Here is a 23,697-nt window from a genome sequence, read left to right on the forward strand (position 1 = left end):
GCAGGGAGGGAGGGAGAGAATCCCAAGCAGGCTTCAAGATGTCAGTACAGAGCATGATGTAGGGCTCGAACCCACAAAACTGAGATCATGACCTGAGCTGAAACCAAGAGTTGGACAATTAACTGACTGAGCCATTCAGGCACCCTACAATGATATATTTTTAGTTGTGACTATATGTTGTTCAAGCCTCAAGTGAGGACTTTGGAGTCCACCTGTATAATCAATATAAGTAAAGGAAATTACTTAATTTTGATAGTATGTATCCCACCATAGTTGGTTTTAAGAGATCCAACAATATCACACATAATCATGAGATATATTCAAATGTTGTAAAGATTTGGGATAAGTGACCTAGTGATCCAAATATAACCCAATCTCTCTATTTCCCTGCTTTTCCTTTACATAAATACTCCAACATGGTAATGCTCTTTCTCAAACTTCTTGAATAGTTGTGACCAAACACTTTCAACTCATTACAGGCTCATCGCCATTTTAAAATTAATAATATACAGATAAATTTATTCTCTGCCAGAAAAATTCTAATTTTAGTTCCAAACAAAGGAACTACTGCTTTCTGTGCACTAATTTTCTTTATTTCTTTTTTTTAAATGTTTATTTATTTTTAAGAAAGAGAGAGAGAGAGAGACAGAGACAGAGCACGAGTGGGGGAGGGGCAGAGAGAGAGGGAGACATGGAATCCGAAGCAGGCTGTCAGTGCAGAGCCGATGTGGTGCTCGAATCCACAAACCATGAGATCATGACCTGAGCCAAAGTCGGATGCTTAGCCAACTGAGCCACCCAGGCACCCATGTACACTAATTTTCTTAACACTTACAATAAATGATTGTATTTTTGAGTACCTAAATGGGAAGGATAGAAAGATAACATCATACATGCATACAATACATAGATATATACATCAATTGACTGATAGGAATATGTCAGTTGATATGATCAGGAAATTTTTATCTCTCTCCCTCACTGTTACTCCAATATTCTTTTGCAAGATGCATGTTCAAAAGAGAAAAATAACCTTTCGTAGCAGATATTTAATATTCTTTAATGCAGAATAAATACAAAATATGTGAACATTTTTTTTAATTTTAAAGAATGGTAAATTAAAAAGAAATATATATGATGAGCTAAAAAACACTTTGATACATTAGATGCCAAATGCATATCAGTCACAATGAAAGCATTTGTTGTTTCTGCCCCACACTTTGAAAAGAGAAAGTATTTCAGGTTAATTGGGTAAAAAATGCCACTTTGTTGTCTGCAGCTTGCATTTTCATGTATTTTTCATTAGAAATGAATTGTAATTTTTATATTTTAAACTTTATTGAAATGAAACTAACAAACCTATTTTATTTTTTAAGAACTTTGAAGAATCTGGGGCGCCTGGGTGGCTCAGTCGGTTAAGTGTCTGACTTCAGCTCAGGTCATGATCTCATGGCTTGTGATTTCGAGCCCTGCATTGGGCTCTGTGCTGACAGCTCAGGGCCTGGAACCTCTTAAAATTATGTGTCTTTCTGTCTCTCTCTGCCCCTCCCCTGCTCACACTCCGTCTTTTTCTGTCTCTCAAAAATAAATAAACATTAAAAAAATTAAAAAAAGAACTCTGAAGAATCTGAACTATTGATGTTAACTTTAAATTATTTCCTTTGTCTATGATAACATTTTTTGAGCTATTTAAGTGCTTATTTTTAAATTCAGGTTCCTGAATTGTTCCTACCAAATAGGCTATGTTTTTTTAGATATATTATATTATGCTTCCCTAAAGTTTTTGCATGATTTACTTGTGCTTTATGTAGCTGCTCATATAAAACATAACAAAACAAAATGTAGCTTTGTATGCAAATTCAGCTGGCAGTGAACATGTGCCTTAGCATTTTAATAAGTCTAAAATGGAAAGATATGTCACCTACCTATGCATTTACCCTTCAATAATTGTTTTTACATTGAACAAAGTTTTTTTTATGCCCTGTATTTTGATATAATGTGGTTTATTTTCACATAGTGACTTACATAAACACTTTAATAAAATGAAGAAATAGAAACAACCCATATTCTAAGCCACACCAAATCCATACCCATAAATAACCATACTTCATTTTCATTCTTCATATTGGTCCCTAATATTTCCCATACATACATTCTCACATTTGTGTTTGCAAATATTCCCTAGTACATCTATTTTATGTATTTTTTGCCAAAACCAGTAAATAGCAACTGAAACATTCTACTAATTTTGTTATTTTCTTAAAAAAAATTAATGTTTATTTTTAAGAGGGAGGGAGAGACAGAGCACAAACAGGGGTGGGCAGAGAGAGAGGGAGACACAGAATCCGATGCAGGTTCCAGGCTCTGAACTCTCAGCACAGAGCCCGACGCAGGGCTCGAACCCACAAACCATGAAATCATGACCTGAGCCGAAGTCAGATGCTTAACTGACTGAGTCACCAAGTACCCCTAATTTTGTTATTTTCCAACCACCTCTGTTATAGCTGTTGAATAAGTATGCATTCAAGTTCCTTTTAAGCTATATTAGGTGATATCTTATAATGGGGATTGTTACATTTTCAGCCTTTCACATTTCTTCACTGCTCTCCACTCATAAATTAAAATTTATACCATAAATTTTAAGTTCTTGTTGTGGCAGAACCCAATTTGGTAAAATGTTTTGTAATAGTCATATTAGGCTGAGTTATGTTGAATTAGCTAATACACCTTAGATCAATGTTTTTCTTATTCACATGAAGGCCATTGAATGTCTGGTGCCTCTGCAGGAGGACCTTTTCCAAGTAGCAACTCAGAAATCCAGATATACCATTAGAACATGTGACTTTCACGTGGTGAGTGCAAGAAAAGTGAGAGACGGAAGAATATATATTAGTACTCAAAGACTTTGACTTGGTCTAGACACCCAGAATTTTTAAAAAGGAAACATTGGCTAGAACATATATGGTGTCTATGAAGTTCAGGTAGTCTTTTGCATAACTGGAAGCTTTACTGTCTCTGCCACAGTATTCCAAAAACCAATATGGTTGTCACCGTGAGATATCAGCTTACCTGGTTGCTGGCTCCTTCTTTACTATTTGGTGGATCATTTCAGGCCACTATGATTCTTTGCCACTAACCCATGCTACTTTGTATCAAGTTTGTACAAAAATCTCTTTTTAATTTCCTATAACAATGCTAAATCCACACTATCACTGCACAATATGGCATTATTAAGAGGATAATAAAAAGGAGTTAAGTCAGGAAATTTTTACTTAGACATTAGATAAGTTGACCTCTGAATTCACATCATGGAGAACATTTAGACTAGCTCATACAAAGACCCAGTTGACCCTGAGGTTAGGACCTAGTGTTAGTGGACCACTTATATTCCTCCTCAACGAGAGTGCCCTAATATATCTCCTTTATTAGAGTCCTAGGCCTCAAGTTTCTGAGGCCAAGAGAAGAACCTCTTTTCATCTTTATGAATCTTCAATTCTCTTTAGCAGTGCTAATCTTCTGTGATGAATGACAATTCCAACATCCATTCTTTTCTGAGAAATCATCTCCCTTACTCATGATCTACTTTGCACAAAACTTCCATTAAGCCCAGTATATCAGGTCACACTAAAGAGTAAATTTCTCTTAATCTTGCCATTCTTTCTTGAATAATACTACATGTCAAGCTTCATAAACACAATTCAATTAATGTTTAGGTAATCACAGTTTGGTCTGCAATTTTAATATCTTGGAAGAAACCACATATCCATTAATAGAACAATAACAATGATAGAGTAACTACAATCACACATAGTTTATTATTCTTTATAAATGTTTTTTAATTACCCATGCAATATATTTCTTATATTCTTAACAAATTACTTTCTATATGCTATGTCATTTGCTATGACATTATTACAAAACTAAACTCTAGAGTTTTGATAACAATTTTATAGAAGAAAACATTTGGAATATAATGACTGAAGGAGAGCTCTTAGACATGGTGCTAAAATCACAATCCATAAAAAAAGTATAAATAAAGAAACTGGAATTCACCAAAATTATTTTTTAACTAGAAATTCCCTGTTAAAAGGATGAAAACATATGTAAAATATTGGAAAACTGCATAAATGACAAAAGATTCATATTTAGATTAAATAATTTTGTTTGTAGAAGAAGCCAAGTAAATAATTATTTTTGTGTCTTTTTTGTATTCCACATAAAATGTTGGACAACTTAATGTTGTACTAGAGTTTCACTGTTAGATTAATGGTAAAAATCAATTGGTATTTGAATCTTCTACTTTTTTTTTTTTGAACTAATCTAGTGTGGTGAAAGAGCATAGAATTATAATAGGATTAGGTGGAATGCACAAAATTTTATTATTAATTTGTCATTAATTAACTAATTATGTGATGTGTGCAAAGTTGCTTAACCCCTAGAAAAATTAGTTTAACTTGAAAGAAAATTAAAATCTACACCGGATAATTATGGCCCTTTATAAATCCAAAATTTGTTTTAAGGAATTTATAAAAAAAAATACACATATATGTGCAATGGAAATACCAAGAATTACAATCATATAATGTAGTATCATTCATAAAGTATCCTACCATGATGCTAACATCTATGTCTTAAATATAATTAAATATTATTCCCTATTTTTAATTATGGAGTAGAATAATATGATGTTAATATATAACAACATTGAGAAATACACATTCATTTCTTTTTTATATCAAAATAATTATTCATGTACTGATTTCCTGAAATTAGAGGTTGCTTTATTTTATTTATTTATTTATTTATTTATTTATTTATTTATTTATTTTTAATGTTTATTTTTGAGACAGAGAGAGACAGAGCATAAACGGGGTAGGGTCAGAGACAGAGGGAGACACAGAATCTGAAGCAGGCTTCAGGCTCTGAGCACAGGCTTTGAGCCTCAGCCCAGAGCCTGATGCGGGGCTTGAACTCACAGACCATGAGATCATGACCTGAGCTGAAATCGGATGCTTAACCGAATGAACCACCCAGGCACCCCGAGGTTGCTTTATTTTAATATAATAATGTCAGTGGTGTGGTCATTCAACATTTTATACTGCCTTTATGTTGTTGTTTTTAAAATTTAACACACAATCCAAACCTCAAATGAATTAACAGCATATCATCTAAGTGGGTTTTTTTGTCTTGTATACTGTTGCTAATTTTTCATACTAAATGCTTCTTGATGTTCCTGTTCACAAAACAATGAATGGGTTTGATGTAAAGACTTTATTTCTAATGAAAATGTTACATACTTGTTAGCTTTGACATATACAGAGAATTGGTTAACGAAGTTTATGAACTTGGAATACAAATACTTTTTAAAACGTTCTGTAGATAATTTCTGGAGGTCAATTTGCCTTTTTTAGCAGAAAGTCAGATATTTTCCCATTCATCTCTAACATGTGTGGATTGCCCAAAGCCCTGTTCAAGCGAACAAGAATGAAAGAATAAGTTATGTTATTGAAATCTAGGAATTAACAAATAAGGCAAGAATTGTCAGGCCACTACTGTAGTTACTTTTTATTGCCACAATGATGTGCCTAATGAAAACCTATTGAATACAATCTCACAAAACCTTCTCAGCTCTGCAGTAAAACACCTAGTGATCCAGGTCTTACAAAAACTACAGCAGAACTCCGAGGCTTGGCCCTTAATAGCATCACTTTATTAATTCTATTCACATGATTTTATCAGTGTGGGGACAAGAGGGAGGCAAGTGACTTGTCCAGGGCACAAACTTCAAGGAGGCAATCATTCTGTCATTGCATCAAGTACCAAACACGCACTTGCTCACCTATGGTGCTGGTAGACAATATATAAACAAATGAAGATACCCATAAAATAAGTTTCAATAAATTTGAAAGAATTAACATGCATAATTTTATGAATTTTAAATTCATAGATTTAAATTCAGAATTTAAAATCCATAGAAACAAAAATTACATTAGTGGGTGCAAAGACATTGAGGAAAGGGCAACTGAGGGTCATTAATAGTCATAGGGTTTTTTGGGGGGTGATGGAAATATTCTGGAATTATATAGTGGTGATGGTTGCACAACATTAGAAATAAATTTTTTAAAACCCTCTGATTTGTACTCATTAAAATAACTAAGTGGGGAAAAATAAGATTCAGGCAATATATGCTTACCAATCTTAACAGAATTAACTTAGAAATCAGCAACAGAAACTGTTGGGAAATTTGCAAATATTTGGATATTGAACAAATTTCTAAAGTAACCTAGTCAAAGAAGAAATTACACATGCACACACACACACTGTATCAAAATTTATTAAATATAGCTAAAACAATGCTGATAGGGAAATTTATAGTTCTAAATTTCCACATTAAAAAAGAAAACTGTCTCAAATCAATATTCTCAGTTTCTACCTTAAAAAAAAAAAAAAAAACAGAGCAAGAAGACAAACTGGACCAGAAGCACACAAAAGAAAGGGAACAGTAAGATTAGAGCAAAAATCACTAAAACATGAGAGAAAAATCAGTGAAACTAAACACTGATATTTGTGAAAAACAAAATGAATATATCTTCAGTTGGAGTGAATAAGAAAAAAATAAGAGAAAGCACAAATCAACAAAACCAAGTGTTTGAATTGAGGACATTATTAATGACATTCGAAGTTAAAAAATTATAAAGAAACACTATGAACACCATAATACCAACGAATTAGACTACTTAACATAAATAGACAAATTCTAGAGAGACAGATTACTAAAATTGTATCAAGAAGAAATAGAAAACCTATATAGACCTAGCAAATCTGGAAAGGATTAATAGTAGTCCTTACAAACTTTCACACACAAAAAAGTTACACATATATTTACCATATACCTCAGGAACAAATTTGTTTAGGAGATGTGAAAATACATATCCACCCAAATACTTGTGCCTCAATTCATTATTCATAAAAGTTAGTTGCTAAGGGAGTAGATGTTAAAAGTTCTCATTACAAGAAAATTTTGTAACTCTATGGGTAATGATGAATGTTAATTAGACTTAAGTGGTGATCATCTCGCAATATTTACATATATTGAATCATTATGTTGTAAACTTAAAACTAATATAATTTTATATGTCTATTATATCTCAATAAATGTTAAAAAGTGGAAACAACCCAAATGTTTACCAACTGATGAATGAATAAACAAAAGGTATATATTGTCAATTACTTTTTATCTATAAAAAATAACAAAAATATTGGTACATGATATAACATTACAAATCCTCAAAAACTTTATCCCAAGCAAAAGAGGTCAATCATAAGAGACAACATATTGTACCATTTCATTTATTTGAAATGCACTGAAAAGCAAATCTATAGAGACAGAAAGATTAATGGTTGTCTGTGGCTGGAGTTGGGAACAAAGAGTAATAATAAAATAACTCTTATTTGGGTAATCAAAATATGCTAAAACTGGATTGTGCTGATGGTCAAATATCTCTACACATTTGCAAAAATTATTTTGCAATGTGTAAATTATCTGCAATGGGTATGTTTTATGACACATAAATTATGCCATGATACATCTTTTTTTTTTATAATGAACTCTGAGGACATTCTTTATAATGAGTTTTGCTACATTTTATGCTTATATTTTCTTTGTGTGTCTGTGTGATCTTTTAAGGTCCATACTGTGAGAAGTCAATGAAATGTTATATTTCTCAGTCTTGTTGGAAAGGAGAAATTTGCCAAAACAAAAGCTCTGCTTACATTTGTGAATACCCAGAAGGATTTTTCAATCAAAACCATGAAACTGATGTCCGTGAGTGTCCCTCAATACCATGTCAGAATGGTACTAACTGTGTTCATATTGCAAATGTAAGTCTGAATTTAGCAAGAGAGTGATATAGATGATAGATATACAGATAGGTAGATATAGATATATCGTATATATATATATATATATATATATATATATATATAATGGTAAATATATAATAAATATAATGGTAAATATATATATATTTACAAAAGTTCAAATATAATTAAAGTTGCATTAACATATTATAAATTTCAAACTCGGGAATATCAGAAAAGATACTTCATTTGTTGATTTACATTTTTTTCCTATTTTAAGTAAAAAATGAACAAACAAACAATAAAACATTTAAAAACAATCTTTAGGGGCACCTGGGTGGCTCAGTGCCTTAAAGAATCCGACTCTTGATTTTGGCTCAGGTCATGATCTTACAGTGGTGAGATCCAGCCCCATTCACACTCAGCGCTGAGCATTGAGCCTGCTTAAGATTGTCTCTCTCTCCCTTTGCCCTTCTCCCCACTCACGCTCTCTCGCTCTCTCTCTCTCTTAAATTAAGTAACTAAACATTTTTAAAAAATGTAATGTAATATAATGTAATGTAATAATGTAATTTTGTAAACATTTCATTTTTTGTTATTCCTTTTTAATATTTTGTATATTTGATATTTTTATATTCTAACATTTTAATAAATAAGACTAGGAAATAATGTAATAATTTCCACAATTCACTTTTTATTTTTATAAGATCCATATTGAATTTGTATTATGATTTCATATTAATATCTTCAAGGCATCCTAACTCACATGTCTGGTGGTTGCTACTGGCTGGCTGTCAACTGGGCCCTCTACTGGAGCTATCAATCCAGAACCCTAAATGTAACTTCTCTGTAAGGCCTAGGTTTCCTCACAGCTGTGAGCATTCCTCACAGCTCTGGGTGCCAAGAGCAAGCATCCTAAGATAATTAGACAGACATTATCTGGCCTTTTAAACATAGCCTTGAAAATGAAAGAGCATCACAGCTTGCTTACCTACAAGGAGGAGAAAGTGATAGTTTCTAATTCTCAGTTTAAGGAATGTTACATTCAAGTGGTAGGAAAAGTGTATGAGATGGGATACACTGTTGTGACATTTTAGAAAATATAATCTTTCATGTTGTTCCACAGAGAACTTCTATATGCTTATGAAAATAGCTTCTATGTCTCTCCAGATAAGAATCATTTCATTTTCTTTGAAATATCCAAAAACTTTTATAAAAAATACTTTCTGATCTTTCCTAGGACACCATGTACATCTGTTCACCAATATTTACAGGCAAGCTTTGTAAGAAAGAACTTCAAACACCACAGGAGTCATTTCCTTGCAAGGATAATACCACATGTACAAAATTAGAGAAAGATTATCATTGCAGGTATGATTAATTACTTTCTCATTTTTTGAACAAAATATATGGGTTTTAAAGCCATGTGAACAAAAATAAAACAATGTTCTATTTTAAGCTTAAATTTTATTTAATGGCATCTAATATTCTTTTTCAAGTAGAAGTAGAAACATTTTAATTGGGGTTTTATGAATTGTTTGTTTTTTGGTTTTTTTTTTTTAATTTTTTTTTTCAACGTTTATTTATTTTTGGGACAGAGAGAGACAGAGCATGAACGGGGGAGGGTCAGAGAGAGAGGGAGACACAGAATCGGAAACAGGCTCCAGGCTCTGAGCCATCAGCCCAGAGCCCGACACGGGGCTCGAACTCACAGACTACGAAATCGTGACCTGGCTGAAGTCGGACGCTTAACCGACTGCGCCACCCAGGCGCCCCTGAATTGTTTGTTTTAAATACATACTTGAGATATTCTCAGGCATAATTTGGTCAACAGTTATAAAACATATATTTGTTTTATAACAGATATTTAGAATAACTGAATAGTATTTGAAGGTGTATAAAAAAGAGATAACTACAAGTATATAGTAGATATACACAGACAGTGTTGTTATTATATTTTAGAAGTATAGAGTAAACCATCTCTCCCTTTAATTTGCAGACCTCGGCTGATAGTTTTTAGTTAGGGTCTTTAGGCAGGATTTGGGGAAATAGTGCTTTATTTAAATAAGAATTTGCTAAAAATTACCCATTTGTAAATGCAGAAGTGACCTAGTTATCCGGGCTTAGAATTTTAGTCCATTTCAAATAGCTTTATGGATACTTTCTCACACCATTAGGAAGTACAATTTGTACTCTTCACACTTGCTTGACTTTTATCTGGCTGCTTAAAGTAAGTTCTGTTGGGCATTACCGAAGGGCAATAAACAGCCTCAAAATTTTAGAATATTCATAAAAGCAGAAAATTATAAGCTATGATACAGGAAAGCCTTAAACACACTGAAAGAAAACAATATGCATACACATTACAGATGTACAAAGGACAGAATTTTCATTAATTTCAAAAGGAATCTAAATGCAAAGTTGAAAAAACATACTAAGCTTTTAAAATGTGACATTTTCAAAAGAAAGTGAAGAGAAGCTTCTTCATTATATCAATATCTTAGAAGATCTAACCAGTCCACACAAATTTGTGTATGCATTCAATCATATATTAATTTACCAATAAATTCAATTTTTATTCTTTTAAAAATATTGACTTCTTAATTTATAATTTCTAGCTCTGAGCCTTATAGTGCAAGTATATTTGTAAAGATACTTAGAAAAATAATCATTTAGAAGAATGGGTAGTGTTTTATAAATATGGGTAAATATACACTCACATATATAATATTGATTTCATTTTTTATTAGGTATGATGATATTATTGGCCCTTATTTTTAGCATTATTGTGGTTGTGTAAAGGCTTTGTCTTAAATTTCATCATCAACAGGAAAGCTAGATAGCATTGTTGCCAACTCTCAATTGATTGTTCTATTATTAATTAATTGACTTAATTTTAAAATGATGGAGTTTGGTCTTGAATGCTTTGTTAAAAATGTGCTAGATAGGATGAACACTGTAGAAATTCGAGTTAGGTTTCCCTGAGATGGATGAAACATGTCACGTGGGTAAGCTAGTTGTAACAACTTTGAAGCAAACTTACTCATGAAATTAATGTGAACCCCACGATATGTGTTCTCGTTGTTGAAATTACCACATTCTTCAAGAATTGGCAAAAATTGTGCTTATCTCCAATCTACTTAAATAAAAACATGGTCCCCTTCTTTGGTTAAATAAGACTCTTTATTAATGGAAGGTAAACTATAAGGAAAGTGAAGAGGAGTGTAAAAACAGAACTGCTTCAACAAGACACAAATAACAAGTCTAATTTGAATGATGAGTGAAAACCTAAGCCTCAGAAATAAGTAGGAGTGTGATACAGATGTGGAACACAAGACCTGAATTTCCAGTACCCAGATTCCCACACCCTAAACTCACACTGATAGTCAAACACATTTCTACCTCTGACTCAAAGAAACGATAAAGACATAATCAATATAAATTAATAAAGCATGAAGTTGAAACAATGACAAAAAAATAGACTTGGAGCCTTTTTTTCTTGTCTCAAAGGAGAAGGGAATGATTGAAAATAATAAGAAAAATGAAAGTGCTGCAACTAAAATACCTTTAAATAAATAAAAAAAAAACAATGTATCCATGCATAGCTATCTTAAAAGGTATTTTTTCCCCTAGATTAATGATTTTCACACTTTGGCTGTAACACATTTTAGCTGCATTAGAATCTCCTAAAGGGCTCTTTAAAACACAAACAGCTATTTCCCACCCCTAGAGTTTCTAATTCAATAAATCTGGGATGGGGAATGCAAATGTGCATTTTTAACAAATTCTCAAGTGATGCTGCAACTGCTGTTCTGGAGACCATACTTTAAGAATTACTGGTTAAGAGGAGCTGAGCTCAGACAGCATTAATGCTGAAAACCCTCCTTATTTCTTTCCCTCCTACATCCATACACCTCAACCCAAGCGTTTCCTCTGTATTCTGAATTTGGGAGAAAAAAAATGTGGGGTTGGGAAGGAGTGAAATGAAGTGAGGAGAATAGAATACTGATGATGGTATCAGTTTCTCTGTTTAAGCATATGGACTAGATCTGAATTCCTATGATTAGATGAGAGAGGAACTGAAACAAAATGACCCCCTTGAGAAAGAGAGTAAACCATTAGGTATAAGAATTTATTTGGTATCTAGTGACCACAAGCAACACGGTGTCAGAAAGGAGTCAATTTTTACTTGTGTCTATAAACTACCATTTCTCTCAACACCTAGACTATTGAAACCTTTAGATGTCTATGAACTTGGTATAAAAAAGTCATTTTTAAGAGCAATAAGTAGCAGTAGTGAAGCATCATAAATAGCATTGCTGGGAGCAAGTGGCGTACAAGTGGACCCTAGTGGAAAATGAAAAATGGATAATTGATGCCTTAGAGTAATCAGACAGGTAGAACTTTGGTGATTTTCTGATATGACTGAGGAATATTTTAGCCAGGGAATCAATACATTGGTTAAAATTTTTTAAATAAAGTGCAGTTTGGGAGATACAGTGATTGCTGAAAATGAAAGAAATTATTTAGAAGAATGCTTTAAAAGGTTGTCTGAATATTCAAAGGAAACCAGCTGTGGTTCACTCAGAATAATCCAGAAGAGTTGAATGAAAAGAATAAAGGATTTGAGAAGGGCTAAAGGAAAACAGCAACGTGTGATTGATCATCCCGAATTTAGGAACAGTGTGGAGATGTTTCCCTTCCACACTGCTGAAAGGAAAGCTAAGAATGCAGTTAATAGAAACCAGGGAGAGAACTGTAGCTGTAGTATAGAACATTCTGACATGAACTATGAACTTATGTAAACACAGTTACTGACAACCTACAGTCTGTCAGTGTGGGAGTAGAGGAAATGAATAGCTGACCTTATTCTCCTCTCACCTCTGACTTTCTGCTAGTATAGCACATTAGTAGGACCTGCCAGAAGTCACAGGTCAGCATTCTCAAATACAGTAGAGGATGGATGAGGATGAAAAGAAAGCATCTTGGAAGAAACTGTCCAGTACTGTCCAAAGCAATGTACAAGAGGTTAAGATAATGAATTGCAAGTTGTAAGACATTAGAGAGGATTATGCTGAGGGAAATAGGAGAGATAGGTGTCTTTGGAGGGGGTGAAAAAAGGATCAGATCTCAGAGACTATGATAGGTTGGATGTCTCCCTATCTGTGGCTCCTGAGAAGCAGATCCTTGATATATCCTCTAAGAGGAAGCAGTGACTCTTAATGTAATTACACTATGATGATGTAAGAAGGCTGCACACTGAGTTTGCATGGCTCTCAAATACACAAAGACCCAGAAGCTACACAAGGGTTTGACCAGAAGAGTGGTGTAACCTTTAGAGTCAGCACTGGGTAGACAATGAGGTCATCCATAGTGAATGTTTTGGTAAGGAGATCTTTTCCCATTTCCAGCGTTAGGACGTGACACAGAAATGGGAGACCAGAAACCAGAGAATTTTCTCTACCATCATTGCTCTCTGTTTACAAAGGTGAAAGAAGTGGGGTTTTTTGACCCTTTTTTTGTTTGTTTAGACACAGGAAAGCAAACTTGTTTTAAAGTAAATTTGACACTTTTTTGCACTTTGATACCTTAAATAACCATTTGGCAGAAAGTCTACAAAACAGAATCTCCTGCTGGAGATTTTAAAAGAATGTAAAACGTCAAACTCTATAGTGACATCGAAAAACTGTCTTGAACAGTGTAGCTGAGCTACTGGATGCCATCTGACAGCCATCAGGAAATCCAGCAAGTGGACACAGCCAAAATATACATAAGTGTAAGGCTGAGAGGATTTTTAAAAAGCCAGAATCAGTCTCACTCTGCATAAAGTCAAGACTACTTACAAATTATTTGATTACATGGACCAGTAAATCTGGTATCAGTTTAATGTATTTGAATTGGGATTTTGTTATTTATAACAAAATTTTTAAAGCAGTACATTGGTAGTCTATGTAAACCAAATTTAATTCAATCACATATTTTAAATATGTGATTTTAAATCACATATTTTAAATCCTTTGTAGTATTCATCGTCCTATTTTTCACCTTATTATTAATTATCTTCTGAAAGATGACAAAATGTTCCTACAATATGGTTGACTACTTCATAGACTATAATTTTGAATTGCTATGAAAGTCTTATTCTCCTGTGCCATACTCAAGGGAATAACTGTGTTTTAATCATTTTTGTATCTTTGGAACCTTTTACTATGTAACACATAGAATATTTTCTAAAAAGCTTATTTAATTCATTATTTAATTTGTTTATAATAAATGTTTTGTATTTCACTGAGATGGAAAGTCTTACCTCTAGATGTGAAATGAAATGAGTCATTCATTCATTAATTTCATAACTATTTATTTAGTACCTCCTTTTCCTTAAACTTTCTTATTGTAATAGAAACTTTTCTGCAGCAGTAGGAAAAAAAGAAAGGAAAAGCGGGCAAAATGCCCTTATCTTAATAAACTTATATTCTAGGAGGGAGATACTGTTTTAAAGAATCACTCTGACTCCCTTTTATAGAATAGACTATGGCTGTATGATCCCAAGGGAAGAAGCAGGGAGAACAGCTAGGATGCTACTGTGATAATACAGCCTAGAGATAGTGATGACTGGGACTGCTACTAAGGTGACATGTGATGATGGCAATTAACGATCACATGTGGAATATATTTCCTTTTTTTAATGTTTATTTTAATTTTGAGAAAGAGAGAGAGAGAGAGGCAGACAGAGTGTGAGTGAGAAGGGGCAGAGAGAGAGAGGGAGACACAGAATCCGAAGCAGGCTCCGGGCTCAGAGCTGTCAGCACAGATCCCAATGTGGGGCTCAAACTCACCAACCAAGAGATCATGACCTGAGCAAAAATGGGCGCTTAACAGACTGAGCCACCCAGGCGCCCCTGGAATATATTTCTAAAGAAGATTCAGTGTTTTTCTGAAGGACTGGCTAAAAAAGAGGTCATGGGTTACTCTAAGGTTATTCACTCCATTGAAAGATTAGAAATAGAATTTTCTAAAATGGGGATATCTGGAAGAAGAGAAGTATGGTTGAGAGGCATAGAAATCAGGATATCAGTGCGGCACATATTAGCTGAGACACATAATAGAGTCGAGTGAAGATGTTTAAGGTAAGCTTTCAGGTATGCTTGTTGCTATTTTAAAGGAGGTGTCTGGGTGACATATATACATTTGAAAGCTAGTCATATACAGATGGCATTTAAAACCAGGAAACCTGGGCACCTGGGTAACTCAGTCAGTTAGGCATTCAACTTCGGCTCAGGCCATGATCTGACAGTTTCATGAGCTCGAGCTGTGTGTCAGACTCTGTGCACAGAGTGCACGGAGCCTGCTTGGGATTCTCTCTCTCTCTCTCTCTCTCTCTGACCCTCCCCTGCTCACATGCTGTCTGTTTCAAAATAAATTTTAAAAAACTAATAAAAAAAACAAGAAACAAATTAAATTAGTTTACAGTGAATCTTGATAGGGAAGTGAGAGGTTTGCAGACTGAGACCATGGACCCAGGAGAGTTTAAGGAATGGAATATGAAGCTGAAAAGTAGCGGTCAGTGAATTGAGGTGAAAAAAAATGCAGAGGGTCATTACAGAAACTATAAAATATTTTAAGAATATTAAGACAGTGCCAGACTTTTCAAAGAATGTGGTTAGATCTAATTAGAGGTAAGTGAAAATTGTTCTATGCAATTGGCCTTTGGAGATAATGTATTGTTTTCTAAAAAGAACAATTTGACAGAATTATAGGAAAAATTTGCTCCCTATATGGGACAAAAAGAAAGAAGAGAGAGAGAGAGAGAGAGAGAGAGAGAGAGAGAGAAAGAGAAAGAAAGAAAAAGAAAAAGAAAGAAAGAAAGAAAGAAAGAAAGAAAGAAAGAAAGAAAGAAAGAAAGAAAAGGGCGCCTGGGGGACTCAGTCGGTTAAGCGTCCGACTTCAGCTCAGGTCACGATCTCACGTTCTGTGAGTTCGAGCCCCGCGTCAGGCTCTGGGCTGATGGCTCAGAGCCTGGAGCCTGCTTCCGGTTCTGTGTCTCCCTCTGTCTCTGCCCCTCCCCCGTTCATGCTCTGTCTCTCTCTGTCTCAAAAATAAATAAACATTAAAAAAAAATTTAAAAAAAGAAAGAAAGGGAAAGAAAGGAAGGAAGGAAGAAAACAAAAGGAATGGGAAAAAATCTTGATTAGACACAGTTTACAAGTGAATACAATGAAAGTATTAGGCTTTACCTTTAAAGGATAATAGCAATATAAAGTAGTAGAGTGACAGCTGAAGTAAGTTCAAAGCAGGTAATTTTTAAGTATTAGGTGAAATAAGATGGGATATATAGTACACAAGCAAAGGAATTGGCTTAGATAGGACAGAGTATGTTACATCAATTGTGATAGAAAATGTAGAATATTTATGCTTATAGTTCTTTGAATATATGGTGTGTAATATTTTGGAAACTGTCTTCTGATTAATTCCTCAAGTGAAGTAGGAAGCAAAGGAGACGAGAAGGTGTAAAATTGTTATATATAATAAGAGGGAAATATAATAACATTATTGATACATAGCAAGAAGGTTCTTCTTGAAATTAGTGAAGATGAATTCATGGTAAAGTATAACATCCTCAAACTACATGTTGTTATTCATATGCCCACATGGAATAGCCTGGATGTTGAATTAAACTGAGGTTAAATTTTGACCAGGCAACAATAATGGAGGGAAATGAGGCATATGACTTGAGGGTATATGCAAGAATTGAGTATGGAAATGGATCATGTGATACAATCCAGGTACAAGTGAAGACATGATGGAGGATAATGGATATTGATATGTTGGTAGGATCAGTAGATCATGGGGATTAAGAATTGTTGGGGAGATGGGGCGCCTGGGTGGCTCAGTCAGTTGAGTGTCTGACTTGGACTCAGGTCATGATCTCACAGCTCCTGAGTTTGAGCCCTGTGTCGGGCTCTGTGCTCAGCCCTCGGAGCCTGGAGCCTGCTTCAGATTCTGGGCCTCCCTCTCTCTTTGCCCCAACCCATTCGCATTCTGTCTCTCTCTCTCTCAAAAATAAATAAACATTAAAATTTTTTTTTTAAATTGTTGGGGGAGAAAAAAGGACTAGGAGTAAGCTAGATAGGGAAATGAGGTTGTGAGTGGAATATGAGATGCTTGAAATTAATATTGGTAATTTAATATCATAGAGGGAAGATAATTATACATGATAGTAGTGTATGGAATACTATAGTGAGAATAGTCTGTGCAGTTAATATGAAGATTGCAATCTTTTTATTTGGGGGGGGCAGGGGAGTAGAACACAAATGGGAGAGGGGCAGATAGAAGAGGACAGAGGATCTGAAGCTGACTCTGTGATGACAGGCTGACAGCGGCGAGGCCAATATGAGGCTTAAACTCACAAACTCTGAGATCATGACCTGAGCTAAAGTTGGATGCTTAACTAGCTGTGTCCCCCAGATGCCCTGCAAAGATTGCAATCTTTGAGTTGAGACAGTACCCTGACCTCCAAAACACTAGGATTTTAAATGTATCAGCTCTGCAGATATTGAAATAACCAAGTAAGACTGGGATTATTTTACAAAAATATATAATGAGACAGGTGTTAAGCATTAAAGAATATAGTGAATGCCCAGGAGGGTCAACCATGAAAGGAACAAGAAGATATACGTATAGCATGGTTTAATGGCATCATCCTCCACTGAGATTTTTTGAGGAGAAGGCTTGGACACTGATCCTTCTGAAGCCACAATGAGGAAAAAAGACACCTACCTGACATCCAGCCCCTAAATATGAAGGGAGAGGGAGAAAGAGTAGCCATGACTGAAAAGGTTACAGTGAAAATGAAAAATGTGTACAGAGATGATTGGGGGGAAAGAGTCAGATGGTGAGGAAAGGCCTAGGATGCTCTGAGTTCTTGAGGTGTCTGAGGTAAATGGTGACAAAGGGTTAACCATGATGGTCGCAAACATAGATCATGGTGGGGCGACAGTGAGTTTTGGCATCAACTAGGGGTGTGAGGTCTTGTCAGAACTCACAGAGCTCAGTGGACAGCTCTTCAAAGGCAGTGCTAAAGTGGCAGGTCTCTATGGGCACCATTTCATTTATATGAGTGGAAATATCCAAAGCATTGCAGACCACAGCTCCAGTGTGGCTTTCTAGGACTCCTGATCACCTAACTGATGGAGGTGCTCAGGTGGTGAAGGGAAGGGCATTGTGGCCTGGAATACAGGATTCTGAATCCTCCTCTATACGCTAGTTTGGGAAGGATTTGTAACATAAGACCACATAAAGGCTTTGAAGACTATATTGAACCATACTTCTAATCACACACACATACATACACACACACACAAACACACACACAGGAAGATACATTTATTTATTGTAATATTTACTGAATGCAATGACTCTAATATTTTCTATATTGTAAAGACAGTCACATTCTAGACATTCAGTATAAAATGAGGAAACCTTAAAATGAGGGAATACATGTTAATAAAAGCAGTCAGTATATTTCTCTTACAATTTTTTCTAACCTGAAAAGCAATTGGGTTAAACAAATATTTATTGAGAGTCATCTTTGTAAAAGACACCATAAATAGATATTGGAAGAATATATAAATACTATATCTTTAAAATCACTAATTTTGTGATAGGCATATTTTTGCTTTCTAAATTTTATTTTTTCTACTCAAATTCCAAGATTATTCCTGGTATATGAATGGTGTATATAATAATGTTCTATTTTATTCTCTCACCTTTTTTTTTTAGTTTCCCTGTTTCCTACTCACTGGGTTGCAATTACAGCCTGCTTGCCCTGCTTAAGTGTCAAGTCAATGTATTAACATATTTTTTTTTCCTCAAGTCAGTTTCAGCATTTCATTAGACTACGTGACAGCCATGGGTAGAATTAGGGTTTTCAGTTTGTGTCACAAGTAAACCTAATTAAGCATGCAATGTGACTTTGAAAAAGAACATTGTAGACACAGAAGTGCATAGGTCAACATACTCCCTTTCAACATATAATAAAATTATATTTTCACATTAATTCTAAAAGATGCTTTTTAAAATAGCAATCACACATTTGGATCAGAATTTGTTAATTAATGGAGTACTTCCATTTGGTCATTCAGTAATTCTAAGCTAATAGGAAACCTCAATTTCTTGGAGTTAATTATATCAAAAGCTAGTTGCTGCATTTTTCTTTGCCTGAAATCAATAGCCATATTTATAAGACTAACTTCCTCTTTTGAATAAATCATCCTGAAATTTAACATAGAAAAAGTTTGTTAAGTTTATGATTTCATAATTTCAGATGCTGGTTATAAACTATATTAAAATGGAAAATATCTAGGACATTGTTGGCATTTCCTCATCAAGAATAGCTTCTGATACTGTTAATATAATTTTATACTTTCAGGGAAGTTATAATTGGCAGAAGTCATTCTCAAATCTGATCCCCTAAATACCTCATTTTGAGAAGATATGTTCACATCAGTATTACCTTTTTCCCATTAGTCCTGGACTAATTTCCTTGTAAATAATAAATAATGAAGCGTTATGACTGAAGTTAGTGCATACCTCTATGCATGAAGGTTGACTCAACATTGTGTGACCTCTAAGTCTTCCATGGCATACCTGATCAGATGAATCTTAGCCCCATAATGGTCTGCACAATGTCTAACACTTCTTAGTATCCAATACTCTTTTGCTATGCCTTCTGGATCTCATTTTGTCAGCAGCAAATTCTCAAAAACCCCAATCTCGTTTGTATACCTTCTTCTTCTGACTGAAACCTGAGGGCCTATAATCCCCTTAAGTGGCTACTATACCTTCTTCCACAACCTGTGTACCACTGGTAAAGAAATGTATAGATAGCCTTGCCCTTGTTGTCATATTTTTCTTCCTGCTTTTGAAAAGCCTGTCTACTTTTAGCCTAGGACATCAGCTATACTATTCTCTCTCGAACTCATTGTTTCTCCCTCCCACATCTCCTTTTCAAGTATCTTTTCCTCTCCCTTCCTGTCCATCTTCTACTAAAGGCTTTAGCCTCTGGCTTGCTGTCCTTTTCTCTAGCACTGCTGCCATCTTCCTTGATGACTTTGATATTCACCTTGTAAATTCACCTGTCTTGATTATTTAAATCCTTTGACAATTTTTTTGCAATAACTTTTTCCTCCTCCTCCTGATCTTGGCAAATTTCCTATGGTCATATATTATAAATTATCATGACCTGTAATTGCATGCCTACGACACCTTGATTTAAGTTGCTACTCTCTGATCACCAATTCATGTATTTCAAGTTCACTCATTCATGTACTTTAACACCAAAATTATGTAATGTTTTTCTACAACCAGTATGCACCTCTAATTATTTGACTGCAATCGCTTTCCTCTGCCATCACCCTTGGACTTAGTCTTTGTTTTACTTTTTAAAATCATACCTATACTTCCACTCTTAAACTCATTTTCTCTCTTTTTCTATGTTATAATGACCTGAAAACACAAAGCCTGTTTAATTCTACATCCCATCTGGTAAACATGGGTCTACTTTCTTTCATACATGTCTGATGTCGCATCTCAAATTTAATATATTCCATATCAATGTGTTGATTTTCAATCCCTGGATAAACGTGATATTCTGTAAGCATTCTTTAGACTTAACATTTGATTTCCCAGTGTCTATTTTAGCCCCCTTCTTGTCCATTATCAGCAAATCCTTTAAGTTCTCTCATAAATACTTTTAATGAATATGAACACTTTTATCATTATGAGGTTAACATCCTTGTTCAAGCCACAAAAAATTCTCATCTGGAACAGTTTGATACCCCTCCCCCCGCTCGACCTCCTTGTTTTGACTCTTCTTTTAAGTATATGGAAGACATTAAATGAAAACCTCATTAAGAAAGCAGTGATTTGAGTGAGGTGATGGAACATGCAACTTCCAGGAGAAAAAATGTCCATGAGAGAGAGAGAGTACTCCATGCACAATCACTGGCCTACTGAGGTTACACTAATGAGACCAGTGTCACTGGTCTGGAAAAAGAAGGGGAAAGTCGTGAAAATGGAGAGTAAACCAGAGATGAGACAGTAGCAGACCATGCCTGCTGCTCTAAGTCTTTGAGTGTTACTCTAAGGAAAATAGGAAGTATTACAGTGTTGCTGGCAAATGAAGAACATTGTCTTGCCTATATTATTTTAAAATGGTACTTTGTTGTGTTGAACTGTAGAGTGACACAGATAGAGGCAAAGAGATCTGTTAGGAGTTAATGTAGTAATCTAGATAGGAGAAGATAGTGATTTGGAATAGGATAGGAAAGAGGAATGGTAAGTGGTTGAATTATGGACACATTTTTAAGACGGAATCAATTGGATATCCCCTTATACTGGATTGAATCAAAGAGAAAAAGAGTAAATATATTAGAGGACAGATTTGCCATCATCTCAGATTTGCCATTATAGTGGTAAAACTATAGTTAAACTAAGTGTAACTTCTTTATCATCTAAGTATCATCTTTATCATCTAAGTATCATCTAAGCAAACTAAGTATTGCTTCTTTATCATCTCTTCCACACAAGACAGTGTATTTGTTTTTACATATGTTACTACTCTGCCACTACCACTCAATGGGTTCCTGTAACGTTTAAATAAAATATAAATTCTTTAGGGGCGCCTGGGTGGCTTGGTCGGTTAAACGTCCGACTTTGGTTCAGGTCATGATCTCACGGTCTGTGAGTTCGAGCCCCGCATCGGGCTCTGTGCTGACAGCTCAGAGCCTGGAGCCTGTTTCAGATTCTATGTCTCCCTCTCTCTCTGCCCCTCCCCTGTTCATGCTCTGTCTCAAAAATAAATAAATGTTTAAAAAATATATATATATATATATATATATATATATATATATATATATATATAAATTATTTAAAATGCTTAGAAGGCTAGCCATAAACTGCTTCTGCCTATTTCTCTACCATCATCTATGTTCCCTTTGATTACTCAACTGCTGAAACTTTAGTCTTTGAGAAGTTTCTGGAATACCTTAAGCATCTCCTATTTCCAAGCCTCTGTTATTTGTTGATCTCCTATTTAAAGGGCATTTCCCCCAGAAACTGTGGTGGTTTGATATGCACTTCATTGAGTGTTTTGCTCAAATATCTCCTCAAAATTTCTTTCCTGTCAATCTTGATAAACATTTGAAAATAGTTCTACTCAATTATTCTCTCCACATTAACTTGGCTTGTTAGCTTGCTTTCTTGATTGCTTCCTTTCAGCACTTATCATTATCTGTAATCATAATTTTATGTATTTATGATTTTTCTCCTGCCCCCTAGTCTAACATATTTATTTTTGTATTTTTTTTCTGACAGAGAGAGCATGGGAGTGGGAGGGGAGGGAAGGAGGAGCGGGAGAGAAAGAGACTCTTAAACAGGCTCCAAGCTCAGCATGGAGCCCAATATGTGGTTCCATCTCACAACCCTGAGATCATGACCTGAGCCAAAATCAAGAGTGGGATGCTTAACCAACTGAGACTCCCCAGGTACCCCCTGCAGTCTGTCTAACATATAGTAATGCACAGGGATCACTATTCTAATATTTTAATACTGCTTTTTTTCTCTAGGTTTGAAGTATATCATGCTAATTTTCATTAAAAAATACAGATATTTTTGTCTAATAGCATTGTTTAAGGTTTAAAGAACTATAAAAGAGGAATCATTTATTTTCTTGAGATCCAGAAAATTACTCAGTTTCTCAGTTAATGCAAAAAAAGTTAAATTGATAAAGTGAATAGTATATAAGTTAGGCATCTGCCTATGCCCTTACAAGTCACAGAAGACAAGTGTATAGTGTTATTGCAAAGCTTCTATTGTAAGAATAGGTCTTTATTTACCTCAAAGGGCTTTTTCTAAGAAGTGGAATAGGTACATGACAGTGTTGAAATTGATACAAGTAACTCTGCATCAGAATTTCCATCTATAGATTATGAAACCAAAGGAGACAAAAGTAAACCACAATGCTTTCTATGTGACAAAAAATTACAACTCATTTATAACAGAGTGGTACAGACCCAGAAAAAAAAAATGTAACAAAACCTCCTCCAAGTGTCCAAACAAGTGATAGGAGTATTTCAAGATAACAGAATCAGAGAAAATTATTTGGAGTTACTTTATAACTGCCGCCTTCCATTTCCTAGAAGGGTATAGAGTTTGAAAGAGCCATTTCAGCAGCTAGAAAACTTTAAGCAAGAATATGCTGCCAATCCATGAGTGACACTGTTGGCATGCTGTATTTGAAGCTAGCTGTTTAAAAATATCAAATAATTTTTAATTTTCAATTTTCATTTTTTGGTTTTTTCTGCAGTAGTTACTTCATTATTTTAGTGTATTACTGCAATAATTTTCCTACCAATTATTTATAGCAGCATGGAACATTTCATGTTTAATTTTATTAAGTTTATGTTTTCCTCAATATTTTGAAAACTATATTTTAAAAACTTGTAGTTAAAATATGCTAAATATTTAGGTTCATTGATTTTTACGTGAATTCTCTACACCTTAAAAATAAATAAATGAGGGCGCCTGGGTGGCGCAGTCGGTTAAGCGTCCGACTTCAGCCAGGTCACGATCTCGCGTTCCGTGAGTTCGAGCCCCGCGTCAGGCTCTGGGCTGATGGCTCAGAGCCTGGAGCCTGTTTCCGATTCTGTGTCTCTCTCTCTCTCTGCCCCTCGCCCGTTCATGCTCTGTCTCTCTCTCTGTCCCAAAAATAAAATAAAACGTTGAAAAAAAAATTAAAAAAAAAAAATAAATAAATGAAACACATGCCAGTATTTCTGC

At 34.7% G+C, this 23,697-nt stretch overlaps 1 protein-coding gene across 1 annotated transcript in view; it reads left to right on the forward strand.

The window, feature by feature from the left end:
* EYS (eyes shut homolog) overlaps positions 1–23,697 on the forward strand; it is a 1,631,667-nt gene that overhangs the window by 76,964 nt on the left and 1,531,006 nt on the right. The window contains exons 3-4 of the mRNA XM_047102761.1: positions 7,688–7,881; positions 9,101–9,231. Coding sequence (XP_046958717.1) covers positions 7,688–7,881; positions 9,101–9,231 — 325 coding nt within the window. The remainder of the gene's footprint in view (positions 1–7,687; positions 7,882–9,100; positions 9,232–23,697) is intronic.

The sequence above is a fragment of the Lynx rufus genome, unplaced genomic scaffold (assembly GCF_022079265.1).
Source record: "Lynx rufus isolate CCGP_SWC_20201006 ecotype Redwood Valley unplaced genomic scaffold, mLynRuf1.p SCAF_6, whole genome shotgun sequence".
In the NCBI taxonomy this organism is placed as follows: Eukaryota; Metazoa; Chordata; class Mammalia; order Carnivora; family Felidae; genus Lynx; species Lynx rufus.